This window comes from Patagioenas fasciata, chromosome 4 (assembly GCF_037038585.1).
Source record: "Patagioenas fasciata isolate bPatFas1 chromosome 4, bPatFas1.hap1, whole genome shotgun sequence".
Lineage (NCBI taxonomy): Eukaryota > Metazoa > Chordata > Aves > Columbiformes > Columbidae > Patagioenas > Patagioenas fasciata.
In genome coordinates this window covers 58,549,559-58,574,985 of record NC_092523.1, presented here as the reverse complement: position 1 = coordinate 58,574,985, position 25,427 = coordinate 58,549,559, and the positions used below count along the sequence as shown (strand labels likewise).

At 35.7% G+C, this 25,427-nt stretch overlaps 1 protein-coding gene across 7 annotated transcripts in view; it reads right to left on the bottom strand.

Moving 5' to 3' along the window:
- Nucleotides 1-25,427, bottom strand: part of LRBA (LPS responsive beige-like anchor protein) — a 409,424-nt gene that overhangs the window by 73,771 nt on the left and 310,226 nt on the right. For all 7 annotated transcript variants that reach the window (XM_071807989.1, XM_071807991.1, XM_071807990.1 and 4 more), the window contains one exon: nucleotides 24,807-24,959. In XM_071807989.1, coding sequence (XP_071664090.1) covers nucleotides 24,807-24,959 — 153 coding nt within the window. The remainder of the gene's footprint in view (nucleotides 1-24,806; nucleotides 24,960-25,427) is intronic.

The window sequence follows — 25,427 nt, the reverse complement described above, 5'->3', positions numbered from 1 at the left end:
GAGGTGCTGACCATGTCTGTGTTCACAGGATGACCAAGAGACCAGTGGGAATCACTGTTCATGTTCAAAATGAAACTGAGCATGCTAAAAATGAAATTTTAAAATTGAAACAGATGTCCCTACACTGTGGTTGCTCACTCTAAGGTCAGTTTGTATCTTTAAAATGCAGTTTCATTATCATTTGTGGTAGCATGTGTATAAAATGTGAGCTTATTGCTAGACCTAAAAGCTAATTGTTTAAACAATGTATAATTATATAACCATTATTTAAACATTAAAGCCTTTAAGCAACTATGTGAAAACATTTACAATCAACTTTGTAATGCAGCTGAAGAGCACTGTTGTTCTAAAGGAAACTGTAACCCAGCAAAAGGTAACAATGACCAGTTGTTTATAAAAACCACTGAAATGTTTGGGAACTAGTTCACATTCTCATGCTATGTTTATATTTCCATTTATCATCCTTCTCCTTGAGAAGATAGCTCAAAAGGAAGAAAGACTAGAGAACAAAATTTTGTTTAAATTACACATGCAGACGTCAGGTAATTTAACAAATCGAGACAAAAAAGGGATGTCTTGTGTATAGCTAAAATCATTATTGCATTAAATCATTTTCTCCTCTCTCTCTCTCTGCAGTGTGGTTTATATTTATTCTGTATATTCAGCTTTGCCAGGAACTTCTAGCTTGCAAGGGAAGAAAAGGAACCAGAAATATAATAAAAATGTAAGAGTGTACTATGTATAAATGTTACGGCAGTCTTGTTAATCAAAGAATAGACCTGATCTTTGCTTAAAAGGTGTAGCTTAATGATTGACTCCCACTCTTTTAACAGTTTTCATCCATCATATTGTAACAAAATACAACACAATATGATATTATGCCCATAGAAAATAAATAGGCAGTGATGGGACAGTTTCAGGACTGGTAACGTGGGCAAATGGAAAATAGTTATTAATCAAACTGTTCATTAGTAGCATTATACAACTTGGTTACTTATGACTGTGGTAGACTCTATTTCTGAACAGAAATCTCCTTTTTTTGCCCTACACACATAAACTACTGAAGCCACATATGTTTCCATTATGATATATGCAATAACTGAATGTGGGGAGATTATTCTTCCTTACACCTTGGTTGCAGAAGATTCAGGAAGTTACCATTTTGTTTAATCAAATGTTTGGTCTTCAATTCCAAATTCAGTTACCTGTTTGCCCTCCAACTACTGTGGGGTTTGAAATAAATGGTTAAGAAAACTCTGATTATCAATGTAAAAATAGCTAGTTCTCCTTGGAGAGAACTTTACCTTAATCTAATTCTCTACTTCATTATTGTTACAAGAAATACCTGGATTGACCACAAATAAAGAGTCACATTTGAAAAAAGTTTGTTTCTGTGACAAGCTGACAAGAGAATTCTTGTCACACAAGGATTAGTTAGGGCATGTTTGTTTACTACAAAATGATCCAAAGTAAAATGAGCTTCTCTAACTGGTCCTGTTGAGTTATTGCTGTATTTATTGTAGGGTGTCGCACAGAAGAAAGGGTAGCGCTGTTTGAGTACATCAGCCTTAATGCAGAATATTTAGAATGTTTGTTAATGTAACACTAGCAACCATTTATTAATCCCTCATTTTACAATGCCCTCAATTCTCCAAATATTCTGCCCCCCCAGGATGTCAGTAAATTCAAGTGAACATTTTACAATTAAACAAAACATCAAAGTAATGGACATTTATGTGGTCCCTCCATGCAGGTGGATTTTTTTTCTAATGAAATGTAATAATAGAGTGTGTTCTACTACTTCTTTTGGCATGCATGCAAACATACTAAAATCTGTTTGGAAACATTGTCCTATATCAATATAAATCTTGCTATTGTCACTACAAGCTAGAGAATTTTGTAAATTGCTTTATAAAATACTTCATTGTAAATTTTAGATTTAAAAAACCCCCAAACTTTCCTTTCTCTCTCAAAGCAAACTTCTATTATAGTAATACTGAGAATCTGTTCCAGAGATCAGGTGACATGGAAATACACAGAAAGATTCCCTCCAACTCAGAAATCTTATAGACAAAGTCAGGATTTGCAACTTGTCCTAATGCCTACAATCAGCTGGACAATAACCCTAACCCTAGGGTTAAGGTTAGTGTTGCACTATCCACAACCATTTTGACATTACAGATGAAAGCATTCAGGATGCTGGACTGGAATCATCATGTTACATTCAGTATTCTGCTTCCTACAAAAACTAAAAATCCAGATACACTTGGGTTGCATATGTGTACATATATGGAAGAATCCTAAAACACTGCTTAACTGTTCCTGAAAGCATAATTAAGGAAAACTTTCAGTGACTTTACATAATGGCTTTGCCACTGAGATGATGGAATTTGCTAGTTTTATAATTCAATGCAATTCATGCCTTAAATACTTACAAATCGGTTATGTTAATCCCAATCTTTATTGGAACAACCACCCTCCCCAGTTTCCTCACATGCAGACAAACAATAAAATGACCAGTGCCCTTCTACAGAGGAGAAATTACTTAGGAAAAGGTTTGTCTACTTCTACATTTCATTCTTTTGTAACTAACTCAGCCTTTATTAATCATTCAATTGTGGCAATGTTGATGTTATTTTATTCATTAAATATTTTTGGAAAATTTCAGCCTCTAAATGAGAACAAACATATGAAATAATCCTGTGCCTCAGCTCATAAGGAAATGAGCACTGGAAATACCTAGATTTCGTAACCTGCATTGTTAACAGAAAGGATATGCAGAGATTCTGCTACCTAAAATCCTTCTAAAATTTTAAAGCATTTAAATAAATCCTCAGTTCACCAATTAAAAAAACCCACAAAAACAACAACAACAACAACAACAACAACACCCACAACTAAACAGCCACTTTGAAAATTAACAAAATCATAAAAATCTGAGAATCAATACTGTAACGATCAGAATCACAAATGTATCTATTTGAAAAAGTTCTATTGCACGTTTTTTTGTAAATTCATTTCAGCTTGAGCATGCTCCCTCTTGTTATTTACATACTAAATATATACACGGTACAACATAAAATCTAAAACTTCAATACCTCCTTTAAAATGTACATTCATAAAATCTCTAGGCATGTAATTGCAGGAACTTCTCATATAGTAAACACCACAGAAGGCTTTACATATTTATGTCACTCATACACCATATATACACTAAACATTTTGTTTTATACAAAAGTACACGAGGCCACATTATAAAGATTTAGCACAGCACTACAGTAAATAAGGGAAATGTGCTATGATTTATTAGCCAATTAAGTGCATAATTACTGATTTATCCTTCAAATTATGTATGAAAAGGCCTATTGTTGTGTGCTGAGAAGAAATTTTTAGTGTGTGATTATTGGCAATACTAAAAACTTTAAAGATGATCAGCTTAGTGTGTATACACACACAGGAAGATAATAACTTTTTGGTTGCAAAAATGAAAGTGTATATGTGGGAAAAATCATTATCAAGATGACAGTTAAAATTGTATTGTTTCATATTTGACATTGCTATGTTTGTTTCTGGCCCAAAATTGTAAGTTGATGATAAAATATTTTCCTGAACACTGGAAGACTAGAAATACTAAAATGTAAAGGGTTCTTTAAATCGATTCGTGTTAATTTTTTGAAGTACTGCAATTACCTTATTTGTCCTGAGCAGAGGATACATATAAGAAATTCAGTATCACACTCTACGCACAAAAGAAAAAATAAAGGTGCTTGCAGAAACCAGATCCTTCAAAAACTTGTGACTCAGTTATAGACAGAAAGTTCATCAGCTGCCTTGTGTTTCAGTGTTTATTTTCCAGTCATTTCACTGCCACCAGATGATAATATTACAACAAAATGTATTTAGTTCTGCACAAAACTTGTGTAGGCAATATGAAAGCACACAGCAAAAAGCCTTTAAATAAGCCAAAGGCTAGCACATTCCAGAATTACAAGGAACAGAAAGAAAGTGATGGTGGCTGCCTAACCACGTAAATCCAGCAGAAAGTGGTATAATCCTGCCTGACCAGTAACTGCAATCTCTGCAGCAGGGGAGAGGGAGGAAGAGGAGACTGTGACCTTCACTCCTTCAGTAAGTTCGGACCAGGAACCCAAGAGGAATGAGAGAAGCTACACTGCCAGCTCCCAAAAGCCACAACTCATTCTTTCCTGTTATAAAAGAGGTAAGAGCTGAAAATCATTGTCAAAAATTTCAGACCTCAAAATATGGTGTATTTTTTATTTGACTAGGAAGACTTGAGGCTTCAGAGTTCACATTTTCAACCTTTTATCCACGGAATTAGAAAATTGCTTCAGAAACTAATAAATGATAAAAGCTTACATTCCAACAAACTAACAGTTTCAAGCACAAAATCTTAAGGAAAATCACAAGCTATGGCAAAATTTCAAGTGAGAAAGCCTGGTTTACTGGAGATTAAAAATGGAAAAACCTCAAAGAAAGGGTTTACTGGAAAATACAAGTAAAAAGGAATTGTAGACTAACTTCACTATATAACCTAAAGATCCTTCTACATAAAACAGTGGGAGGTTCATGTTATATTGAGTGAGATGTATACTAGACATATACTAATGAACATTTTCAAAGGCCTTAGAGCTGCTGGACCACTCAAGGGAAACAAACTGTTTAATACACCTAGTAAAAAGCACCAGGACCTGGAGGTCCTGGTGGACAACAGGATGACCATGAGCCAGCCCTGTGCCCTTGTGGCCAGGAAGGCCAATGGCATCCTCGGGTGTATTACAAGGGGGGTGGGGTGGTTAGTAGATCGAGAGAGGTTCTCCTTCCCCTCTACTCCGCCCTGGTGAGACCCCATCTAGAATATTGTGTCCAGTTCTGGGCCCCTCAGTTCAAGAAGGAAAGGGAACTGCTGGAGAGGGTCCAGCGTAGGGCAACAAAGATGATTAAGGGAGTGGAGCATCTCCCTTATGAAGAAAGGCTGAAGGAGCTGGGTCTCTTTAGTTTGGAGAAGAGGAGACTGAGGGGTGACCTTATTAATGTTTATAAATATATAAAGGGTGAGTGCCACGAGGATGGAGCCAGGCTCTTCTCGGTGGCAAACAATGATAGGACAAGGGGTAATGGAATCAAGCTGGAACACAAGAGGTTCCACTTAAATTTGAGAAAAAACTTCTTCTCAGTGAGGGTGACAGAGCACTGGAACAGGCTGCCCAGGGGAGTTGTGGAGTCTCCTTCCCTGGAGACATTCAAAACCCGCCTGGACATGTTCCTGTGCGATCTCACCTAGGCGTTCCTGCTCCAGCAGGGGGATTGGACTAGATGATCTTTTGAGGTCCCTTCCAATCCCAAACATACTGTGATACTGTGATAATTAATAAAAATATGAAAACAAGCAACTAAGTTTACATTAAGCCTTATGTTGATCTCGGCACACACAGGGGTATTAAGTAGAAATATTACCAACACAACAGTTAGAATTCAAAACTTGTTTCTGTTATAAAGGACTTCATTAACTGTATATGTATAGTAAGCCTCTCCTTTTTCATAGCTAAATCCTAAAGACTTATCCTTCAGAAAATTTGTAAGTTTGGATTTTGGCAAAACAAAATCTAAAGCATGCCATACAGTCATTTTTTTCCAACAGCACAAAATAACTCCACGTCCCTCTGATTAGACACATCATAATGACTAATATATGTAAGGAGCAAACATATTGTAAGAACCTGATGTATTATTTAGACACAAACAGAAGTGTCAGTAATATCCATCATACAAGTAACAAAAATGAGGAAACAAAACGCAACAAAGGAAGATTCAAGTACTGGTACAAATCCAGTTGTAAAACTCATGAGAATGATTTGGTGGTTTAAAGCTTTTGTGCTGAGTTCAGCTTATGTAGGAATCATAAGAACTTAAAATACTGAATTCAGATTTGATTTCTAATGCTGTTCCCTAAGTAAATAAGCCTTAGGTGCTGAGTTCCTTGTCTGTCTGTTCCTCCCTTAGTAACACAGAAATCTCTGGCTTATTTCAAGCAGATTTGAAAGATGGGTAAAAGTCTCAAAGTTAATTCCATTTGTACAGCTTTTCAGAAAATCCATGGTCAGACACAGGCAAGAGGGGTAAACAGATACCTTCACCACAGGAAAGCCAGGCAGTACATAACCTTAACATCCATTTGGTTGTGTCTAGTAAGTCAACATTTGCACACTGGCCCTTCCCTGGCAGACACCAAAAGTGGAAGTGTCATAAGGAATTTTTGGGAGAAGCTGGAGTTACTGCTAAGGGATGAAGGGTAAGAAGCAAAGGACACACATATGTAGTCAAACCAGGTTTCAGCAATCCTGCTGTTCACTGAGCAACTGGTTACTTTTTCCAGGTAGACAAACTTAAATAACAAACTTCCATAACATCTGTTAGATGTTATGTTAAAAAGAAGTTATAACAATAATTTCCAACTCTATTTTGAGAAAAGTATGAGATAACATTGGAGATCTTCAGAACACATGCCCAGGAGAAAGAGGCCCTTTTAAAGTTGCTTATAAAAATACATATATACCTCTTTCTTTAGTACATACTTTTAAGTACTTAAGCATACAAAATAATCTTAGTGTCTTTTAAAATGTGCTTTATACAGATGTCCATTATTCTGACTTATAAAAAAGAACATAAATTAAGTTCAACTCAAGAAATTACATGCAAGTGTTAATACTTGAGTTAGCAAAATACGCTGACATATTTTATAGCTTACTGTGTATTACAGCTTTCACCTTCCTAACTAGCTGCATAACTGAAAATGTGCAATATTTTTAATTAAGTAAAAATAATACAGCCACAGATGCTAAAATCACAGACTTCTAAAAAACACGATGATTCAAGGATTTTGTTAGGTAAAACTGAACTACAGAAAAATCTTTACATGTTCCTGAGCAGAAATCAACTTTCTGTACTCTCACAACCCACATGTGTCACTTCAAATTCCAAATCCAAATTTTGGAGAGAATGTGCATGTTTTTAAGAGTGCTACAGTATGCTAGGAAGCTACTGTTCGTATGTATACTTAATATGAACCAGTCCTTGAAACACTAACTGAACATAAATTAAAAATTTTGTCATTAATTTTATTTCACTCTGGATTCTGCCTTACTGAGAACAATGGCGTACAAAGCAGAAATGCACTATACATTCTTATATTGCTTCGTGAAATTCGGCATCCATCAGTGTCATATAAAACACATTAAAAAAGCAGCACTACTAGTTTTAACACAAATATTTAAAGCAGTTCAGTATAAACTTTATGTACAAATAAAGTCTACTAAAATCCAGCAAGCGGTCGTGCAGCTGCATTAGCTCATGTAATGTTTCACACATGGAAACCAAGATGCAAGATTACCTCATTTATGGTAACACTCATAAACTACACAGTACACAGTAAACATGTCTACCCAGCAAATTAAAATATCACTGCACTATGCAGCAGCTGAAGCTATCCAGAACCTGTTTATAATCCAATAGAAACAGAAATTTGTCTTCAGTTCTAGAAACAGGGGGGGAGGGGGGGAATCAAAGTCTAAGTAAAATAAACTGCACTGCAAGTGTCACTTGCCCCAAGACTTCCTGCTTCCCACAAAAGACATGCACCCATTCTAGAGATCAAAGGTCAGAGCTTTACAATAGAATACATTGTAAATAGGTTTAAAATAATTGAATACAACTGCAAACCAAGGACTCATTTATAGCTTGCTAGGAAAAAAAAAAATATAGCTGTTTTAAGTCATTCCACTATATGAACTGAAACCTGCATTATAAAACTGCATCTGCTTCAAAACTACCAGATCACCACCTGCATACCAGTTGGATTTGGTCATTCCACAGCCATCTAAATAATGAAATGCCTTTGAGTAAATTACATGACACCACTGTTTTGATTATCCTCTGCAAAGTCTAGAGGAGCATTAAAAATGGTCATATCTGCCACCAAAAGGCTGGGTGCTCAGCAGTTCTCCTGGGACCTGAACCTCATTCCTAGAGACTAACAAGCACTTACTCCTGTAACAACAAGCATCTGTGCAAGTGCTGTAAATATTCACCTGCGAGATAATTTATTTATTGTGCTGTACTAATCAAACTGAGTTCCCTTCTTATGCAGATGTCTGGTGGCTCAGTGCCTGGGATGGTGTCTGCTGAACCAGGGACGATGGCACAATGCCCTTCTAATGGCTTGCAAGATCCAGGGGTTTGTGCCCCAAATAAGTTGGCATTTAGCCCATGCCCAGAGGCACTGCCAGCATGTCACATATTTGAGTACAAAACCTGAACTTAGGGATGTACTTGCTAGTCACATCTACCTGCTTTTCTCTTCTTTTCTTTTTAGATCAAATTCAACATTCACCAAAGGCGTAAAGCTACCAGACGTAGCTGTAACCACATATTCTTCTCCAATTTGATAAACTTATTTTTATTCAGTAACAGAAAAGGCTTCGCTTCTGGGCTGAAACACCTCAAAAATTGTTTGGAAAATGAACAGGCACAACACCTACCTTACAATTTATTATAGCTATTTTTGCAGACCACAGGCTCATTCACAATTTACAATCAGCACTATTTTTCAACCAGCCAAAGCAGCTATGTCATTTGGGTCCACATTCAGTATCAACAAGTAAAATATTTAGAATTGTGACAGTTAATAAAAGCTTCTATAGCTCTTTACATGTCCAAACCCCTGCACAAGTTTTAATGGGATATTCCTGTGAAAACTATCACCTGAAAATTATGTTTACTAGGGCTTATCTGGCATACAATCTGTCCTATAATAGTAAAGCTCAAATACCCTCCTTAAGGGCATAATAGATTTGGAGGTTTGTTGGGATGTGTTAATATATTTGCTATCTCAACAGGATAAAGACAGGAAATAATTCTATGATATTTACTTATCTCTGTTGTTAACCTTAGTTACCTCTATTAGACTAGCAATTATGCCACCACAAAAACATAATCACTAGTCACAGCAAAAAGACAGTTCATCAGAAGACTGAATTGATGCTCATTTTAACAATGACACATGAGCAATTAACTATTGCCCCTTACTTAAATCAGTGGTTTTCAACCTGTGGTTTGCAGACCCCTTTGGTCTATGGACTAGTTCTAGGAGACCAAAAAGGGTAATTAAGGAAAGTCTTGGCTTACTGTCGGTTGGCTTAAATTTGCTGTGCAGGAAAATGCACCTGCAATGGAAAATTTTATGGGGTCCCAGGAAAAAAATGCTGGAAAGTCACTGCCATAGATCTTTTCTTATACAGCAGAAAGAGACCTTGGGAGAGGAGAAGAGGAGAGAGGGAGAGGAGAGAGGGAGAGGAGAAGAAAATCCACCAAGCCATGTTTACATACGTTTTCTTGTATGTCTAACCCATTACAGAAGAACTGCAAGTATACTGAATATTTCACCTTGGTTAAGAACAAGACATGGGAAATGTTGTATCTAAAAAAAGAGATTACTTTAAAATCCTCAGAAATACAACATCTTTGTCATTTTGTTGGCAATGCACTTTGCAATTATTAAATAAGAATACTACAGTTTCCTCATCACATAAAGGTCATGTAAAGATAAACTTATTAATGTTTGTGGACAATTCAGATACTACAGAGTGAATATTAAAGAAAAGGACAGGTAGGATGATGTTTTCTGAATAGGGTTCAAACTGTTTAATAAATAGGGTTTGAAGCTATAAACATAACAGTATGGAGGAAAAAATTACTGAGTAACTTATTATATGAGCCCTGTTCATCTTGTAGACTGAATACAGCCAACAGAAATATAACAGCATGAGACTGTTTAGTTCGAGACTACATGTAAAGGCATAAGCTAAAGGGAAATGAATAATGGCATACAGTTCTAGTTTCATTTTTTGTTTTTGAAAGTACTTTATGTTTGTGAACTTATTCCATAAGCCCTACAAAGAGAGAAAAAAGGACCACTTCAGTTGTTTGACATGGTGTATGAATGTGTCTCCATGCAATCTGCAGTTGATTTCTAAACTCATTGAAAAACACAAAGCAGTAGATGGTGTACAATCATAGTTCCAAAAGAATTCACAACCAAAATACACTTCCTTAATGTTTTCCTATTACTGGCTTTGTGCAAAGGCCCTTCAGCTACCAAAGCAAACAACTGAATGATGTGAATGCAGACATGTAATGACTGTAAGGTCAGCACATGACCACTGAGCATTCATGACCCCAAATTAAGAGGTATTACCCTCTATCTACTAATCCTTGGGTCACAAATGTACAGCTTACTCCAAGAACATTAAAAATTCCTGAAATTTGCTTACACCCCACTGCTTGAAAGATAGAAAACTAACATCCATGAAGTGATCAGATAAGTGAAAGGGGCAGTTTGGTTCTCAAACACCATATTAAAAATGCCATGTATTTCAGTGACCTTTTCAGTTAATGAAGGCAAGTATGATTTTATATTGAAGTACTATGGAAATACAGCCATCTTCTGAAAATAAGAATGTTAATTTCACAGATCCTAACATTTCAAATCCAAAAAACAATTTTAGAGGAAAGTAGAAAAAGCTACATTAATCTTACTAGTAAATTCATTCAAAAGGTTATTACTAATATAATCAGACTACATGGGATCCACAAATTAAATTCTACATTTTGGCAGGGTGGCTTCCTTTTTTAACTATGTAAGACCACATGTTTATCACTTCTAGTGTTTTCACATAATGTAGAACATGTAAGAGGCTGCAACGGTCATTCTGTTGGTAAGATTACATAATTATTTTTACTGAGAATAAAATCCCAGCTTTTTATGCCATCATGACACTTTTTATGTCCAGAATTTCCTTGTTGACATTAATAGCAGCATTTACATTTCCCATACTCATTTGTTACAAAAATTGCACATTTTTAAAAAGAAGATGCTTCAGCATACTTTGTGGAGACCAAAGGAGCTGTGTTCATCTTCTTGCTGAGACCAGATGTCACTACGAACTTCATATCTAATATATGAACCTAAGATTTCAGGAAGATATCAAATAGATTTCATATTGGGTTCTTGAATTAGGATCTCCATGTAATCACTGGAGATTTAAAAGCTGTCTTCATTTATCAATCCCTTCCATATCCCTGTCATTTTTGTATTTACATATAGTAACACAAAAAGCCCCAGAATAACTGAACAGACCTGGCCACTCTACTGATTCCTCAGTATAATTCTGCATGTGAAATTCTCTGCTTCTCTGCCTGTATCACAGCTTTCTGTCACTAAGCTCCTCTTTCACTGTTCATGTGCCATCACCTTCTTTGCAGAAAGCGATCTTTGGAGTTGAAAACCCTGATACATAGCATTTCATTGCAGTTCACAACTAGCCTCTGGTAAACATACATTCTGGAGGCTACTTTGGTTGTCTTTTTTCCTCACTCTCTCACTTCTCACAACATCCTAAACCTCATGATAAAAGGGGCAGGAAAAAGGGGAATCTGTCAGTCAAAGATTTGTGATTAAGAAAGAAGCATCCGTCTCTAGGAAACCCTGTGGCTCACTGCAGGGAATACCAATGGAATAAATTTCTTACCTTCCTCCTACACTGGAACTTACTCTTGTTAGGGGAGTGAGAAAACTGACATATAACAGAGATGGCCATCTGGCAGACCACAGCAAGACCCAGCTTGCCAGGCTGTATTATCTGATCCTTTTGCCTGCCTGCCCATCATCAAATCAACCAAATTAGAATAATGTCTCTATATGCTGCAGCAGAAAGGTGTATAAAGCAAATCAAAAGCAGCAGGATTTACAGTTTCGGATATAAAATTGAGCTAATACAACTGTGTTGATCTAGCCAGAAATAAAATTGACTCCTGAGTGCATTTACTCATTTCTGGTGCACAGCCCAGCTCACAACAGTCTTCTACATATGCACAATATCAAAGTGGTAGCTAAAACAACACAAGTCAGCACACTACTTGCACCTCAGCTACAAGGGCCTGTAAGTGGGTCATAATCAGGTTAGATGACATGTCCCATAGAGGAATCTCAAGACAAAGAAAGTTTTTCCATGAAGTGGTTTACGACAATAAAATATGAATCTCTCACTGTATTTGGGAGAATCATCCGAACTTGAAATAATGAATCTGAATATTGCTCTCTTCTAAATTTATTCTAAACTACTAATGCATGCAGGGCAAACTGCAACGGGGACAGAGTTCAGTAAACAGAGAAGAACATCATCTGTTAAAAATCTGAGAACAGCCTGGATCTGTACACACTAGCAGTAAAGCTAGGCTTAAAAAAAGCTCTGGATGTGAACTATGTTTGTATGGAGCTTCGGAATGGATTTTAGTCATAGCTTAATTCTGGTGTATACACGGGCCAAGGGAGTGCCTGCATGATGTGCTTGCATGGGTCTGAAGGGAGGATGCAGACATCCAAGTCCAGTGCAGTATGGATACTTCATGTACTTTTAGTATCTTAAAGGTTTAATAAATTAACTGACTATGAATAAAACAGCCCTATCAGAATATGCAGCAAAATTTAATTCTTGGTTTATTTATATTAGTTTAGGCAAAATATATTAAAAACCTACTATTAATATTAAAAACCTAATATTAAAAAGTTATTCCGTGATTTGTTGTGAAAGCAGAGAACACTCCAGCAACTCTTGGAGCATGCCCTCACCATCTTCCACTCCTAATCCTCATTACAAAGTTCTTATTCTGCTTCAGAAAACAGACAGCAAGAGATAATGTCAGTAACAATTAGGAGGCTTCACTGACCTTAAGGACTCTTCTGATACACACTTGTAAAATTTTTTTCAGATATTTGTAGAAACAGGATACTTTGCACTATTTTATTCTAGGTATACTATTTGGAACATGCCTAAAACAATTACACAAGTTTTTGTTTTGTTTTCTCTGAACAATGGAGAATGTTGTATTTTTTATTAATTAAAAAAAAAAGACATTATAACTGAATCATCCAACATTACTTTCATTCTACACATTGCAAAACTAAAACCACTTGAGTTTCCTAATATTTTTAATCAAATTCCTCTAAACTACTTGCATACTGCTGAGCCTTTCATGTTTTTATGAGCCCAGTTCAACTGTCCCTGCAAACAACTTGGATTGGATCCAAAACTTCTTCTCTAAACTGTGACTTAGAGAAATTCTATCCATTTGGACAAGGACAAACGCAAAAAACATCACAATATACACGAGTGTATATTATGTCACTTCTATCTACGCAGAATTTTGTCTCCTTATGACCTACTTGAATGTCAATTACTTTTTTGCTATTATTAATATCTTTAATCTTGCTTTACAAGCTGTTGCTTTTTATTAACAATACTAGTCTACCTAAACAAAATCCAGAGAAGAAATAAAACTTCAGAATAAAAAGAAAAAAATTACTGAGGGATAGATAGATTTCATCTAATTAATATGTTGGAGATTAATTTGAAACTTTCGTATTTAAGATGGAGAAAATTACTTCCAAAAAGAAAGAAGCCACGGTAGCTTGGTTCTAGAGCCTTCGAGTTACCTAAACCTTATATTTTTATAGAGATACTGTCCAATATCTGCCTACATAGCAGCTACATTAATGGAAGATATACTGGCCGTCTGCTGCTCGTTAAAGCTCCCCTCTGCCAAAAGCTACTTTGCCTCAGATCTGCTACAGACAGTAGCAAATGAGGACTCCCTAATGTATTTCAGTCAAACTGAACCAACCTAGACAGCTAAAACATTTCTTTAAACTACTTAAACTAATCTGGAAAGGGTCAGGTAAGCCCAAGCACAAGGAATTCTAGCTCTGGTGTTTTTACCAACGGGCCTCTATTTCAGAGAGAACTTTCATGCTTCAAAAGCAGAAGTTATATTGCTTTAAATTTCTGAGTTAATGGTATTTTTATAATACTTATCAGAAAATGAAACAAATTAAAACTGGTCTTCTATTGGATTTGGTTCTGCATTTGACTACATACCTAGCAAATTTTACTGGATGCAGTTCAACAGATCAGCAAGGAAGTACTTTAAGGGGTACCTTGCAACCAGGATGTGCACACTTTTAACTAATAAAGATTGAGAGTAAAAATTACAGCCTGAGAGATTTGGGGTTGCTGGAATTGCTTCAAAAAGAGAAACTAGAAAAGACATCCACAGTCCTTGATTATTTAAGGGTGGACCAATCATCTGACTGAAAGTACTCACTGTCCAGTACATGTATGACTCAGGTGAGCATGACCTTGAGTGTCAAAAGCCTGCATTTGTTTTGCTAAACACATTCTCATACTTGACTGATGGGCTATAGTTTGGCCTCTCCTGAAACCAAAAGGGCTACACCTGAACTTGCAATTAAAGGGTAACAACTGGCAGATGTGAGGGAATATCTAGCAGGAGGCTGATGCTGAGCAGATGGGCTAGGGTGCAGCAACCTTTTCCATCCATTTCCACTCACTGCTTTTGCAAAAGCGCACAACCATCACGAGCCTGCCGCTATGCTCCTCCAGCAGCTGCACGATACCCCCTGCAGAGCGCCGTGCTGCTGGAGCTAAACCAGTATCAGACACACAGCTAATGAACGCTTGCCTAGCTCCACAAGTCTGCACTGCTGACTGCAGTTTAATGAGATCCCAGCCTTGACAGAGAAAATAGTTTAAGAAGTTTCCACTCTGAAATGTTTGTACTTGCACTGTGTTACAGCTAACTATGTTGTTATTTGTGCCAATGCAACCACAAATAGAGCAACATTGTAAATGAGACCACTGAAATAATAACCTAGGTTAGAAACAAGGCTTTTTCATATGATGTTGGTGAATCTAGTTTCAAGTACAGCCTTGCAAGCAGTTGTTCCTGAACAAAGACACAGATGGGGAAGCGTGCTGAGGGATAGGAAGAGGAGATGGAGGACTTACCTTAAGTTACATCCCTGCAAGGCCCCTACGTTTTGGAGCTATGTCTTCAGATTTTTCCTTCTATAGCCAGAAAATCTGTTGTACAGGACTAAAGCATTATTAACTTGATATGGTGAAGAAAAAGATAATTCTATTTATTAGAGCAAGAAGAAATGGGGTACTATTTCTTTCATAAAACTCTCATATATTCCTCTAGAGCTTGTCTTAACCACCGAATGTAAGACCTTGTATCTCATATCACATTTTGTGCTGCCTAACAAACTACATATATTTTTATTTGTAGAAACATTCACAGTCCCTTTCTGGTTCCTGTTGTTACTCATAATGTTCCTGGGTCTAATTACATGCTCTTTGAAAAATATTACCTTGTAGGAAAATTTAATTTTTCATTTCGTGAAGCATCTTTAGATCCTTATGTTATGAAATGGAGAATGTAATTTCCTGATGCATCTTCTCAGTATTATTAATTATTTTGTATGCTTTTATTATGCTCTTTCTTATTCTTTTTTCTTCTAGAAAGAAGAAACTCTTTCCTAGTATGTGAGTTCTTCCTACTTCCACATAATTGTCATCATCTTTCTCTGTACCCCAGATGGTTTCAGCAATGTTACTGTTCCTCATCTCAGGCTTTCAAAAAGTGGAGTCTTGCCAGGGAAAAGCACTGAAAGCAAAGCCTCAGCTGACTCTTTTTGTATCCTTCCATGTAGGGCACAGATGGCCGTGTTTTCTCAACCCCTCCTCTACTTCAGCTGAAGACCACAAATTCTCAGTTTTTTTTCCTCCGCAGCTCCACATATGTAAATGTATCCAAATCTCAGTTTCTTTTCCAGCACTTAGAATGGAAACTTCTCTACATTCTGACTATATTAGAAATACTTTATTTAGAACAAACTAACTATCAAATTTAAATTTAGCAGCATATTTTCACATTTGACCTACAAAGAAACTTTAGACAACATTGGAACAAATGCACCAGCACCATCTCCTACCAGATCTCTCACCAGTACATTCTGCTGTATGGAAGTCCTGACCATCAGGAGTTCACCTTACAGGAGGAACAAGTTGCAATATTTCTTTGCAAAGCAACCTCCAATGACAGACTGTAATTCTTAATTAATCAAGTTAGAAACTGACATAGCTTTCAAACCTTTTTTCTCCCTTCCCTATACTGAGCTTGTGATGCAATTTTTCCATGGTAATCAAAATTCTTAATACATTTTCAACAATATCCCTCACAATAGCATTTACAGCAAGTGCCCAGGCACAGCATTAGGAGAACAGACAAACGGAAGACAGATTTAGTGAACACCTGTTAAATGGGGCAATGGCTCCAGCACAATTGTTTCCCACTTCATTTCACACAGTAATAACTTTAATGTCCTCCACGGACTCGCTTTCAAACACCAGTTCTACAACATCAAACAACAAAAGAGCTGAAAGCAAATCTGTCTAGATTGCTTCCAATCAACTTTTTTGGATAAAAGCACATTTACTTAGTTTCCTTTTTTTTTTTTTTTTTCACCTGTATCTGCTCAAACTGTCTTATCATTTGGCTTTTTATAATCTTTCTCAACTGCATAAAATTCTCCTCCGTGTTGTACTTTTTATCTTGGCTACAATAAATTCTCTTACCCTATTGAAAAATCTGCATCTCTCATCACTATCTGGAATGTTCATAGTTTTAGTTTAGGCTTTGTTTCCTGCTGACTGTGCTACATCCAGGCTCTTTTTACTATTTAACCTCTTTTTTGTTTTATTTTGCTCTAACTTAAATTATTTGTGCTCTACTTTTTAGTTTTTCTCCTGCTCACCTTGGTTAGTCTCAGACTTCACTAAAACAGATGCATTACAGGTAACTATGTAGTGTTGTAATGATTAGCAAAGAATTTAAACTGTTTTTAAGATATGGTAGGCTGTTTTTTGTTGAATTTTTTGAAATATGAAGAATGGCAAATTTTGACCCCAGGTTCTTTAAATTATTTTTTCCAAAATAGCAAAGACAGACAGACTGCCCAGGAAATCACATTCCATGATTCCATTAAGTCTTCTTTGTTCAGGAAGACTGACATCTATTACACTTTCAGAAATTATTTACATGTAAGCACGTGTGGACTTTTTCTTAATTTTACTCTGCTTGCAACCTTGAAGTCCAGAGTTTAGTTGTAATTTCAATAAAGTAATTTGTATGCAGAGTTTAAAGAGATGGCAGGAATCACAAATGAAAACAACAAAAAAGAAACTATTATTATGGAAAGAACAGATTTTACAAACTCTCTTTTCCCTTCCTATTAATATATCTGATTGGTTATACATGAGATCAATGCATTTTGCTAACAAATGATGATATACCACCTATGTTACTGTTATTGAAAAGGAAAAAAAAAAGTTTGTTTACATCATTGCATTTTTCCTTTTTACCATATATTAACTTTGTTCTACAGATGCACCCCTTCAATGAATTCCATCATATATATTATCCAAACCCCATCTTCCAATATTGGTATATTCTGATGTGTTATGAAACTAAAACTGAATGCTTTCAGCATTCTTAAAACAAGTTCTATTCAAAAACATGGTTCAAGTTCACTTTTCATTACCTCCCTCATATTCTTGAATGTATTTATCTTTCCTGTAGAGTAGCCTCTTCTACAAATTAAATAAAAAATCTTCCCTGAAAATTAGTAAAACAAATTTTCCAACAGAATTGGATCTAAATAAATGTGTATTTCTCACTGTATTTCTTAGACAGCAGTTCAGTAAAAATAAGTTATGCTTATACACACAGAGTAAATTGAACACACAGAAAAATTAGTTTACTTTTGTTTTTTTCCCAGATTTTCAGAACATTTTCTAATAGGCCATATATCATATTCCCTTAGAGATATTTCTTCTCTACTTTTCAAAAATGTCTTACATTGAACAATTCTTTTATTTTCCCTCTAGAATATCCACAGATCAGGTTTTCATGTGCACTGATTTCTCTTACGTGCAGTTCTGCTGGTATTACTGATGTTATTCTAGACTTATCTTCATATGAGATCTGAATAAGGCATTTAAAAATATGTAACAAAGGTCTTATTTATCTCCCTTTCTATGGTAGTAATCAGATCTGTACATGATATAATTAAATCAAAAACTGCTTACAAATATCCAGTATTTCTTGATTCTAGCCTGCACAAAAGTATTTCTGTGTGAAAGATGACAAAGGTTCTTACTTTTATGAAGTAATTCTAAAATTGCAAAAATCCTGCAGTGACAAACACAGATTATGAAATCGCTGTGCATGTAGCTGAGTTGGTAGGAAAGAAGTGTAACTGGTACAGTATCACAATTACACCAGTAATATCAATTAACTCAGGTTCAAAACAAACTCTTTTACGCTGATGCTGGTATTCTACAGAGACGAACTGAAATGGGAAAGTAGACAATGACTAGAACCGCACACTGCAGTCAGGAACACACTTTTTGAGAAAAATAATCCAGCTGCTTAATTGACACACCATTCTCCATTTCTTCAGCTGTCTAAGAGACTTTCTGTGCTCCTCTGCCTGTTAAGTACCTGGATGGTACAGCCTCTGTGCTTCCGAGGACTGCTTTGTTTTCACAGATGAGAAAATTATGCATCAAACAATATCGAACTTGTAAATATACAAAGTCCAATATGCCAGACCTTTCACACCTGACTTTGCTGAAGAATAATATTCCTGACAACTTTGTGGATTAGACTGTTAAGTTTCTGATTTTGCCTGATACACAGAACCTTGCCCACTGTACAAACCCTTTTCCATAACCACATCTCGAAATCAATAAAAAAGTATTAGTGTTTTAAGATGCATTCTTAATAGCTGTGTAACATGTACTTATTTTAAATGCTTTACAGACACGTGGCATAGAAATACAAGCATGTGCCAGGAAGAGCAGTTACAGATTACTTTCCAACCTCCTTTTTCTGTTATTAATTTATGAAAGGGATTTCTTCTAAAAATTAAAATGTTTGTAGAGTTAACAGATATCCTCCTTTCAGGAGATGTTGTATGAGTCTTATATTGTATATGGATTGTAATTTCCAAAGAAAAGCTACATGAAATCACAAAACATCAGAAATACAAATGAAAGTAACACTTGAATCACACATATGTTTCCTGAAGTAAAGAGTTTGAAAGAACTAGTATCGAAACTCTCCTCCTTTTTCACCATGATCCACCGCCTCTCTTCTAGATGAACAGATATCTAACATGCCAACAGAACCACCTAGAAGAGCCTGAATTGAGTGAAGAGTTCACAAATTCCATACACACAGCAGATCACCTCGGATTGCCAGAAGCACCTTCATCACACAGCATACATAGACAAATTTGCCTTCTAGCTTTTTAAGACTGCATCCAATCCTGCTTAAACTAGAATTCTGAAGTATGAACCACACAGATAACAACTCTGATGTTGCCAGTTAACCCAGTTTTCATTTTAGACTTTTTCCTGCTCTCGAATGTGTTTAAAATATTTAACAAGTAAACTATTACTCACAATTTATTACTAGTAACCTGCACTTGTGAGCCTTAATTCATACAGTTTACAGCCACATAATTTTCTACAGCATTTGCTTAACACCTTTGTAAATACACAGCTGTGGAACCAGGAAAAATACCATAGAGAGATTTTTCCAAGATAAATGCAAAAAATCCAGTACATTCCAACTTACAGGCACTGCCTTAACTGCTACTTTAATATTTTTTTCTGACTAATAGCTATAGTTTTAATAGATTGAAAGTAGCATAATGCTCTTGAAACTAACTTTTGATTTTTTCACCAGTTCACTTTCCATGGACAGGACAGAGAGAAGTTTCACAAAAACTGCAGTTGGCAGGGAATATTGCTTTTTCAGTGTTTTCTGGTGTAAAGTGAAATAGCTTGTGCTAAAAGCTAATGCACCACATTGACCGATAATGATCCTCTAATTCTCACTGTAGATCTTTCTTACCAACCGGCGGTTCTTAATACTGATTCATTTTGCTCCACTAAAATTTGCATTTGGATGAATGGCTGCCTAACTTTCCTCTCCATTTTACTTACCATGCCAGGATAAATTTTGTTTACAGTACCTTCATGTATCTAAGTATTTCATTTGTTTCAGAAAGCATCCTAGCTTCCAATCACTACGCTTTCAATTATTTGATAATTGGATTTCAAAACTTTCAATCCAGCACAGTAATCTCATAGCTTTTCTAATTTGTCCTGCATTTTCCCCAGCATTGAATCAAATGGATAAACCACGAATCATGAGAGGCCTAACTCTGCAATAATGCACTAAAAATACTTAAGTTGAGATTCATTGTGGAAAGCTGTCTTGACAGACCTCAACAACTTTATTATCATTGAAGCAATCTAATTCTTAAAAAGCTGAGGCTCATCAAAGCTGTGTGAAATTTGGTTATTATCAATTGATTAATAGTTTTAAATTAATTCTTACCTATTCAGACATCCAGCCTTCAATGACAGGACAAAATAGAACACTTTGCTATTTAGAACAAACAGGACAGCCTTATTGGGATTTTTAGCAATTCCTAGTGAGACATATGGAATTTTTCTTTGGGTTGCACCTGATCTTTGAGAATGTTTACTCTGCATTATAGAGGCGCATTTAAAATTTAATGAGATATTTATCTCTAGCTCCAAGTGAACTTAAATTTCTAAACCAGAAAGCTATTCTGAAGGAGTGCAGCTAACGTAACTAAGACTGTGAATCCAACAGAAGACCCCAGAAAAATCCTTTTTGTTACATATCAGATCAAGTTAGCATTCTCCCTTTGCTCACACACTAATACCCTAAAGATACCATAAGTCACTTTGAAATAATAAAGTAAGTTTGCAATCTTATTTTGCATTTGGAATTTTTCTGTTTTGTTGGGGGGAGGAATTATACTTTATCTAATTTAAAAGTGTATAGGTTTATTACTTTTATTAAGTTAATACTATAATTCTTATCAGATACATAGAGAGTAATGGAACTATACAATAATATAACCATGTCAACTGCATCTGTGTAAACTGAAAAATATTTTCAGATGTCTTAGCAGTTATTCAATAACATAATACAGAGCTTTACAGGTATATAGCAATGTTTCAGAATGGTAAAAACTCGGTCACTTTTCCATCAAACTGTAGATTTTCTCAGAGAGAAAAATCCTATTCTGCCACACTGATTTGTGCTATTATAAAATATTGTACAATCACAATCTAATATAAAGTACCAACTATATGCACGAGCAATACATGCCTTTTACACTTCTTTGTATTGCTTATAATGACATCCTGATGCTATCATTTAGCTCATCATGACATTCCATCAATCAAAACCCAGTTTTAATTATACATCATTCTGCTTTTTCTCTCAAAGGAAACAGAGACACATGCAATGATCTATTTCAATTAACATACATACTTTATAGAATTAAAAAAATGGGTTGGGAATCAGTTTTAAATCCGCTATCAGCCTGTCAATTAATGTTCTGAACCCCTGCTATTGACCCAGTACTGTACAAGCTGTTATTATACACTCTCCTACATATCATCTGTTCCCCTTGCTGGTCTGTTCCAGAAAGACAGACAGCTGCAACAGAATATCCCTGTTCAACCTGAGGACCATCTGACTTTAATTGTAGCACACAGCTTGATGTGGGTCTGGTTATGAGAAGCCAAAGTATCACACTGTAATAATCTGGAAAAGCAGAAACCTGCCAACACAAGGCTGCAAACAGGGGCTTGGGCTGTCTGGCTGGCTGACGGGCTGCAGGAAATATGATTAATGAGCAAGGTATAATGATATCAGGAACCCGATTAGCACCACAAAAAGGTCACAGATCAAAGCAGTATGCATTTCATGAGCTCCAATCATTGTATAAGATCTGTGGACTTAAAGAGGTAAACTGAAATGCAAAGGGAAAAAATATCTATGTGTGATAGCTTACAAAATGAACACTTAAAATACTATAATCACTATTTTGTCTGAACCAGGAAGCAGTAAGGAAATATTAATTGAATGAATCAGCCCATGCCACACTGTAGCAAGGTTTTTTTGATAGTATCTGTGAGGAACTGAGCTTTAAGCATTCTTCCTAAACACACCTATTCTACTTTAAAATAAAACGATGCTGACTTGATGCTATTGGTATCAAATCCACTATGTATTAGAAAGAAAAAAGTAATTTAATATTTGCATGTAATTTTCTCACTTTTATTCCACTGCAAAACCAGCAGATTACAGAGAGCATCATCCATAGCAGCACAAACAGGGCCACCACCACCACAATAAGGTTAACTATGTCACATAGAAGCGGTTGTCGCAATTCATTGTCATGGAGGTTTAAATCTAATGCTACCAAGCTGACCAAAACTTGATATCTGAATTACAGCAACAGTGTCAGGGACCTACACTATCACAAAAAGGGATGATGTTGACATACTTTAATAAAGCATCACTTGGTAAATTATTTCTTACTTTGGTTATTAACTGTCCAGTTATGGGATACTTAAAAATTGCATGTTCCTGTAAAAGTTCTTTGTTTTGAAAAACTCTAATTTATGGAAACTTTTGCATATTCTTTCAATATGCCATTTAACAAGTGGTACTGCAAACTCAACTTTTACAGCAGAAGTTAGGAAGCTGAGCAGATTACTCACGATGTCTTTTTGATTAAAATAGCTCAAAAGTCACATACACTAATTAATAATTACTTCAGGAAAAAGTATATGAGAAGGAAACATTAATTATATTTAGACAATAAATATGATACTTCAGTTTCATAAGAAATGCTGAATAAAATTACAAAAATGATGAAGTAATTTTAATCTTCATCATTCAAATATACAGAGGTTAACATACTGCTGTTTTCAGACCTCTTTTTATTTGAATGAAAGTTTTAGATATGTAATGAGCACTTCCTTCATTTTGGAGTGTTCCAAACTGCTTTTTTTCAGGATTTAACAAAATGAAGATGTGCTAATTGTAGATTTATCATAAAAAGAAAAAAAATACATTTGGAATATGGAACAAGATCATTACTCTCTGCATGACAACTTTAAAGGGATTTTACATTTTGTGCCCAAGAGTTTAATTGTAATAATCAAAAAGCAGCTACTTTCTGCTGACGAAGCACTTCATCCTGAGAATATAGCACAAGTGAGAGATCAAAGAGAGCTGCAAGAATAGCAGACAGTAGTACTACAGGCTTTGGGAAATGATGGAAAGATGAGGGAATGGTAGGTGTCTGAGTGTAGAGATGTGCGAGTGAGAAAATCCTGGCACCAAGGCTAGAAATGAGAAAAAGAAAGTTAAGAGCTAAAATCTTAGAAGAGAAGGAAGCAGGAGATGGAGAATAACTTCACAGTTGGGAAAGCCAGATCTGTAATTAATAGAATGAGAACTATATTTTATGCAAAAGCTAAAATACCACCGTGGTGAGAGATCAAGGCTACAGGCTGCCTTTAACAAGTCTGCTTAAGAACACAGCTTTTCATTTCTCAGGTTATCCAGAAATCACCAACACATGCCAAGCTCAAAAGGGTGTCAGGCTACTTCCATAACCTATTACCTATCAGCACAACTGGAAGATCAAAAGTTGTGTTTGAATATGGTTTTCCAAGTAGTCCTGCTAAATGTTAGTGTATTTTATGCCTTGTTTAAATAAAATTTGCACATACTACTATATGAAGTAAAATACTAGATTCAGCACATAAAATTTGCAATTATTATGGTGCATCCTACAACAGCCTGCAGAAATCTAAGCCAAAAAACATTTCTGGAGACCATGGTATCATGCTACCAGTAGAAGTGCAGCCTAAAGCATTCTGATAACTTATCAGTCACAGATTTCTTCTGATGTGATTGTTCTGCAATGAATATGAGATCTGATGTTCTGCCAACAACAGAACTTTTCAATCCCCATTTCTATTATAATTTAGGGATACCAGGACACTATTATGTCGAAGTCTGGTATCTGAAGAACTTTTGAGAGTTCCCATGCCTTAATTTAGTATTTCCCAGTTTTGTGACTACCACATAAAACCAGCAGCTTCATTTTCCAGGATTCGTTAAAAAAAGCTTCTCTAATTTATTTATTTTAGACTGCCAGTGATACAGAATCCTTTCATTTTGAGAAAAGCCCAATGTCATGGGTTTGAGAATGCACTGAAACACAAACAATGATACTGTGGCACCTATTCTGTAATTCATTGCACTGCCCAGAGGGCACAGTGAAGACAGGCAGTGCAAACAACAGGATTTTCCAAAACAGGGAAGAGAAGAGTAATACAGGCTTGATGAATGGAGCAGGCAAAGGAGAATTCAGTTTTATTTTCTTGTAAAAACAGCTCTGAAAAATATCAATTTAATGGAAGAAATAGAAGAGGTGGGAGAAAATCTTAAATGCAACTTTCCTTCCTGAAGGCATTCACCGATTTTTTGGAGTTAAATAGAGAGTAAAATTGAAAAAAAACCCTGAAAATACGAAAATACATTTAGGTAATCAGAGTGACAAATATTTCTAGGATTAAGCAAGATTTTTCAAGTCTTCTGTAAAGTGATGATTTTACCACCTCTTTAGAACTCCAAAAGCTGACAAACAAATGGGATAAGATCTCATGCATATTGGGACTGTGCTCAAACTTTTCTGAGCAATTCTAAAGAATAAGCAATACTATGTGCCTTTGTTCTTCCTAAACTTGTAAATCTAACATTTCTTCAGATTATTTCAGCCATAGTCCTACGTAAATTATAAACAGCCATATATTGCAAACAAAGATCCAAACTATTTCAGAAGAATCTTGCAAGACAAATGTTACTTGACAGACAATAGAAGATAGCCATCTTACCAGTCTGTTTATGCGAACAAATTCTTCCGGGGTTTTGGCCCATGGTGGAAGTTCAACATCAGACACAACTGTTCCATCATCCATCACTCCCAGATTGTAATTGTTGCTGTTGACAAATATCTCTGGGAGGTAATAGAATTCAGGAATCAATTCCTGTACATAAATGAAAAACAATGCCATATTATGAATTATGTCAGAGGATGCACTTTGTCATGTTAAAAAAATAATTACTAGAATGGCATTAGGCAAAGAGAATATACAAAATCCTCCCACAGAAGGAGGAAATTCCCTCCTTCCTACTTTCTAAAATTTAAACTTTTAGATATCCTAAATCCTTATCATGTTTTTAATATGACAAAGAACTAAGACACAACAGGCTATAAAGAAAAAAAAAGTCAGAACATTGGTTTAGATTGCATATTATCCACAGAGAAATTTATAAAACAGAAGTAATGAACATCACAGGTACAAGTAATCTTGAGTGAAAAGCAAGAGACAACCAAAGATGTTAAGAAGCTGGGGAAAACCACTTCCTTCACATTTTAATACAATCCACATTTTAAATTGTTAATGCACAACTTGCAGTCTATAGTTTGTGTGAAACTAGTGCCATATATATTA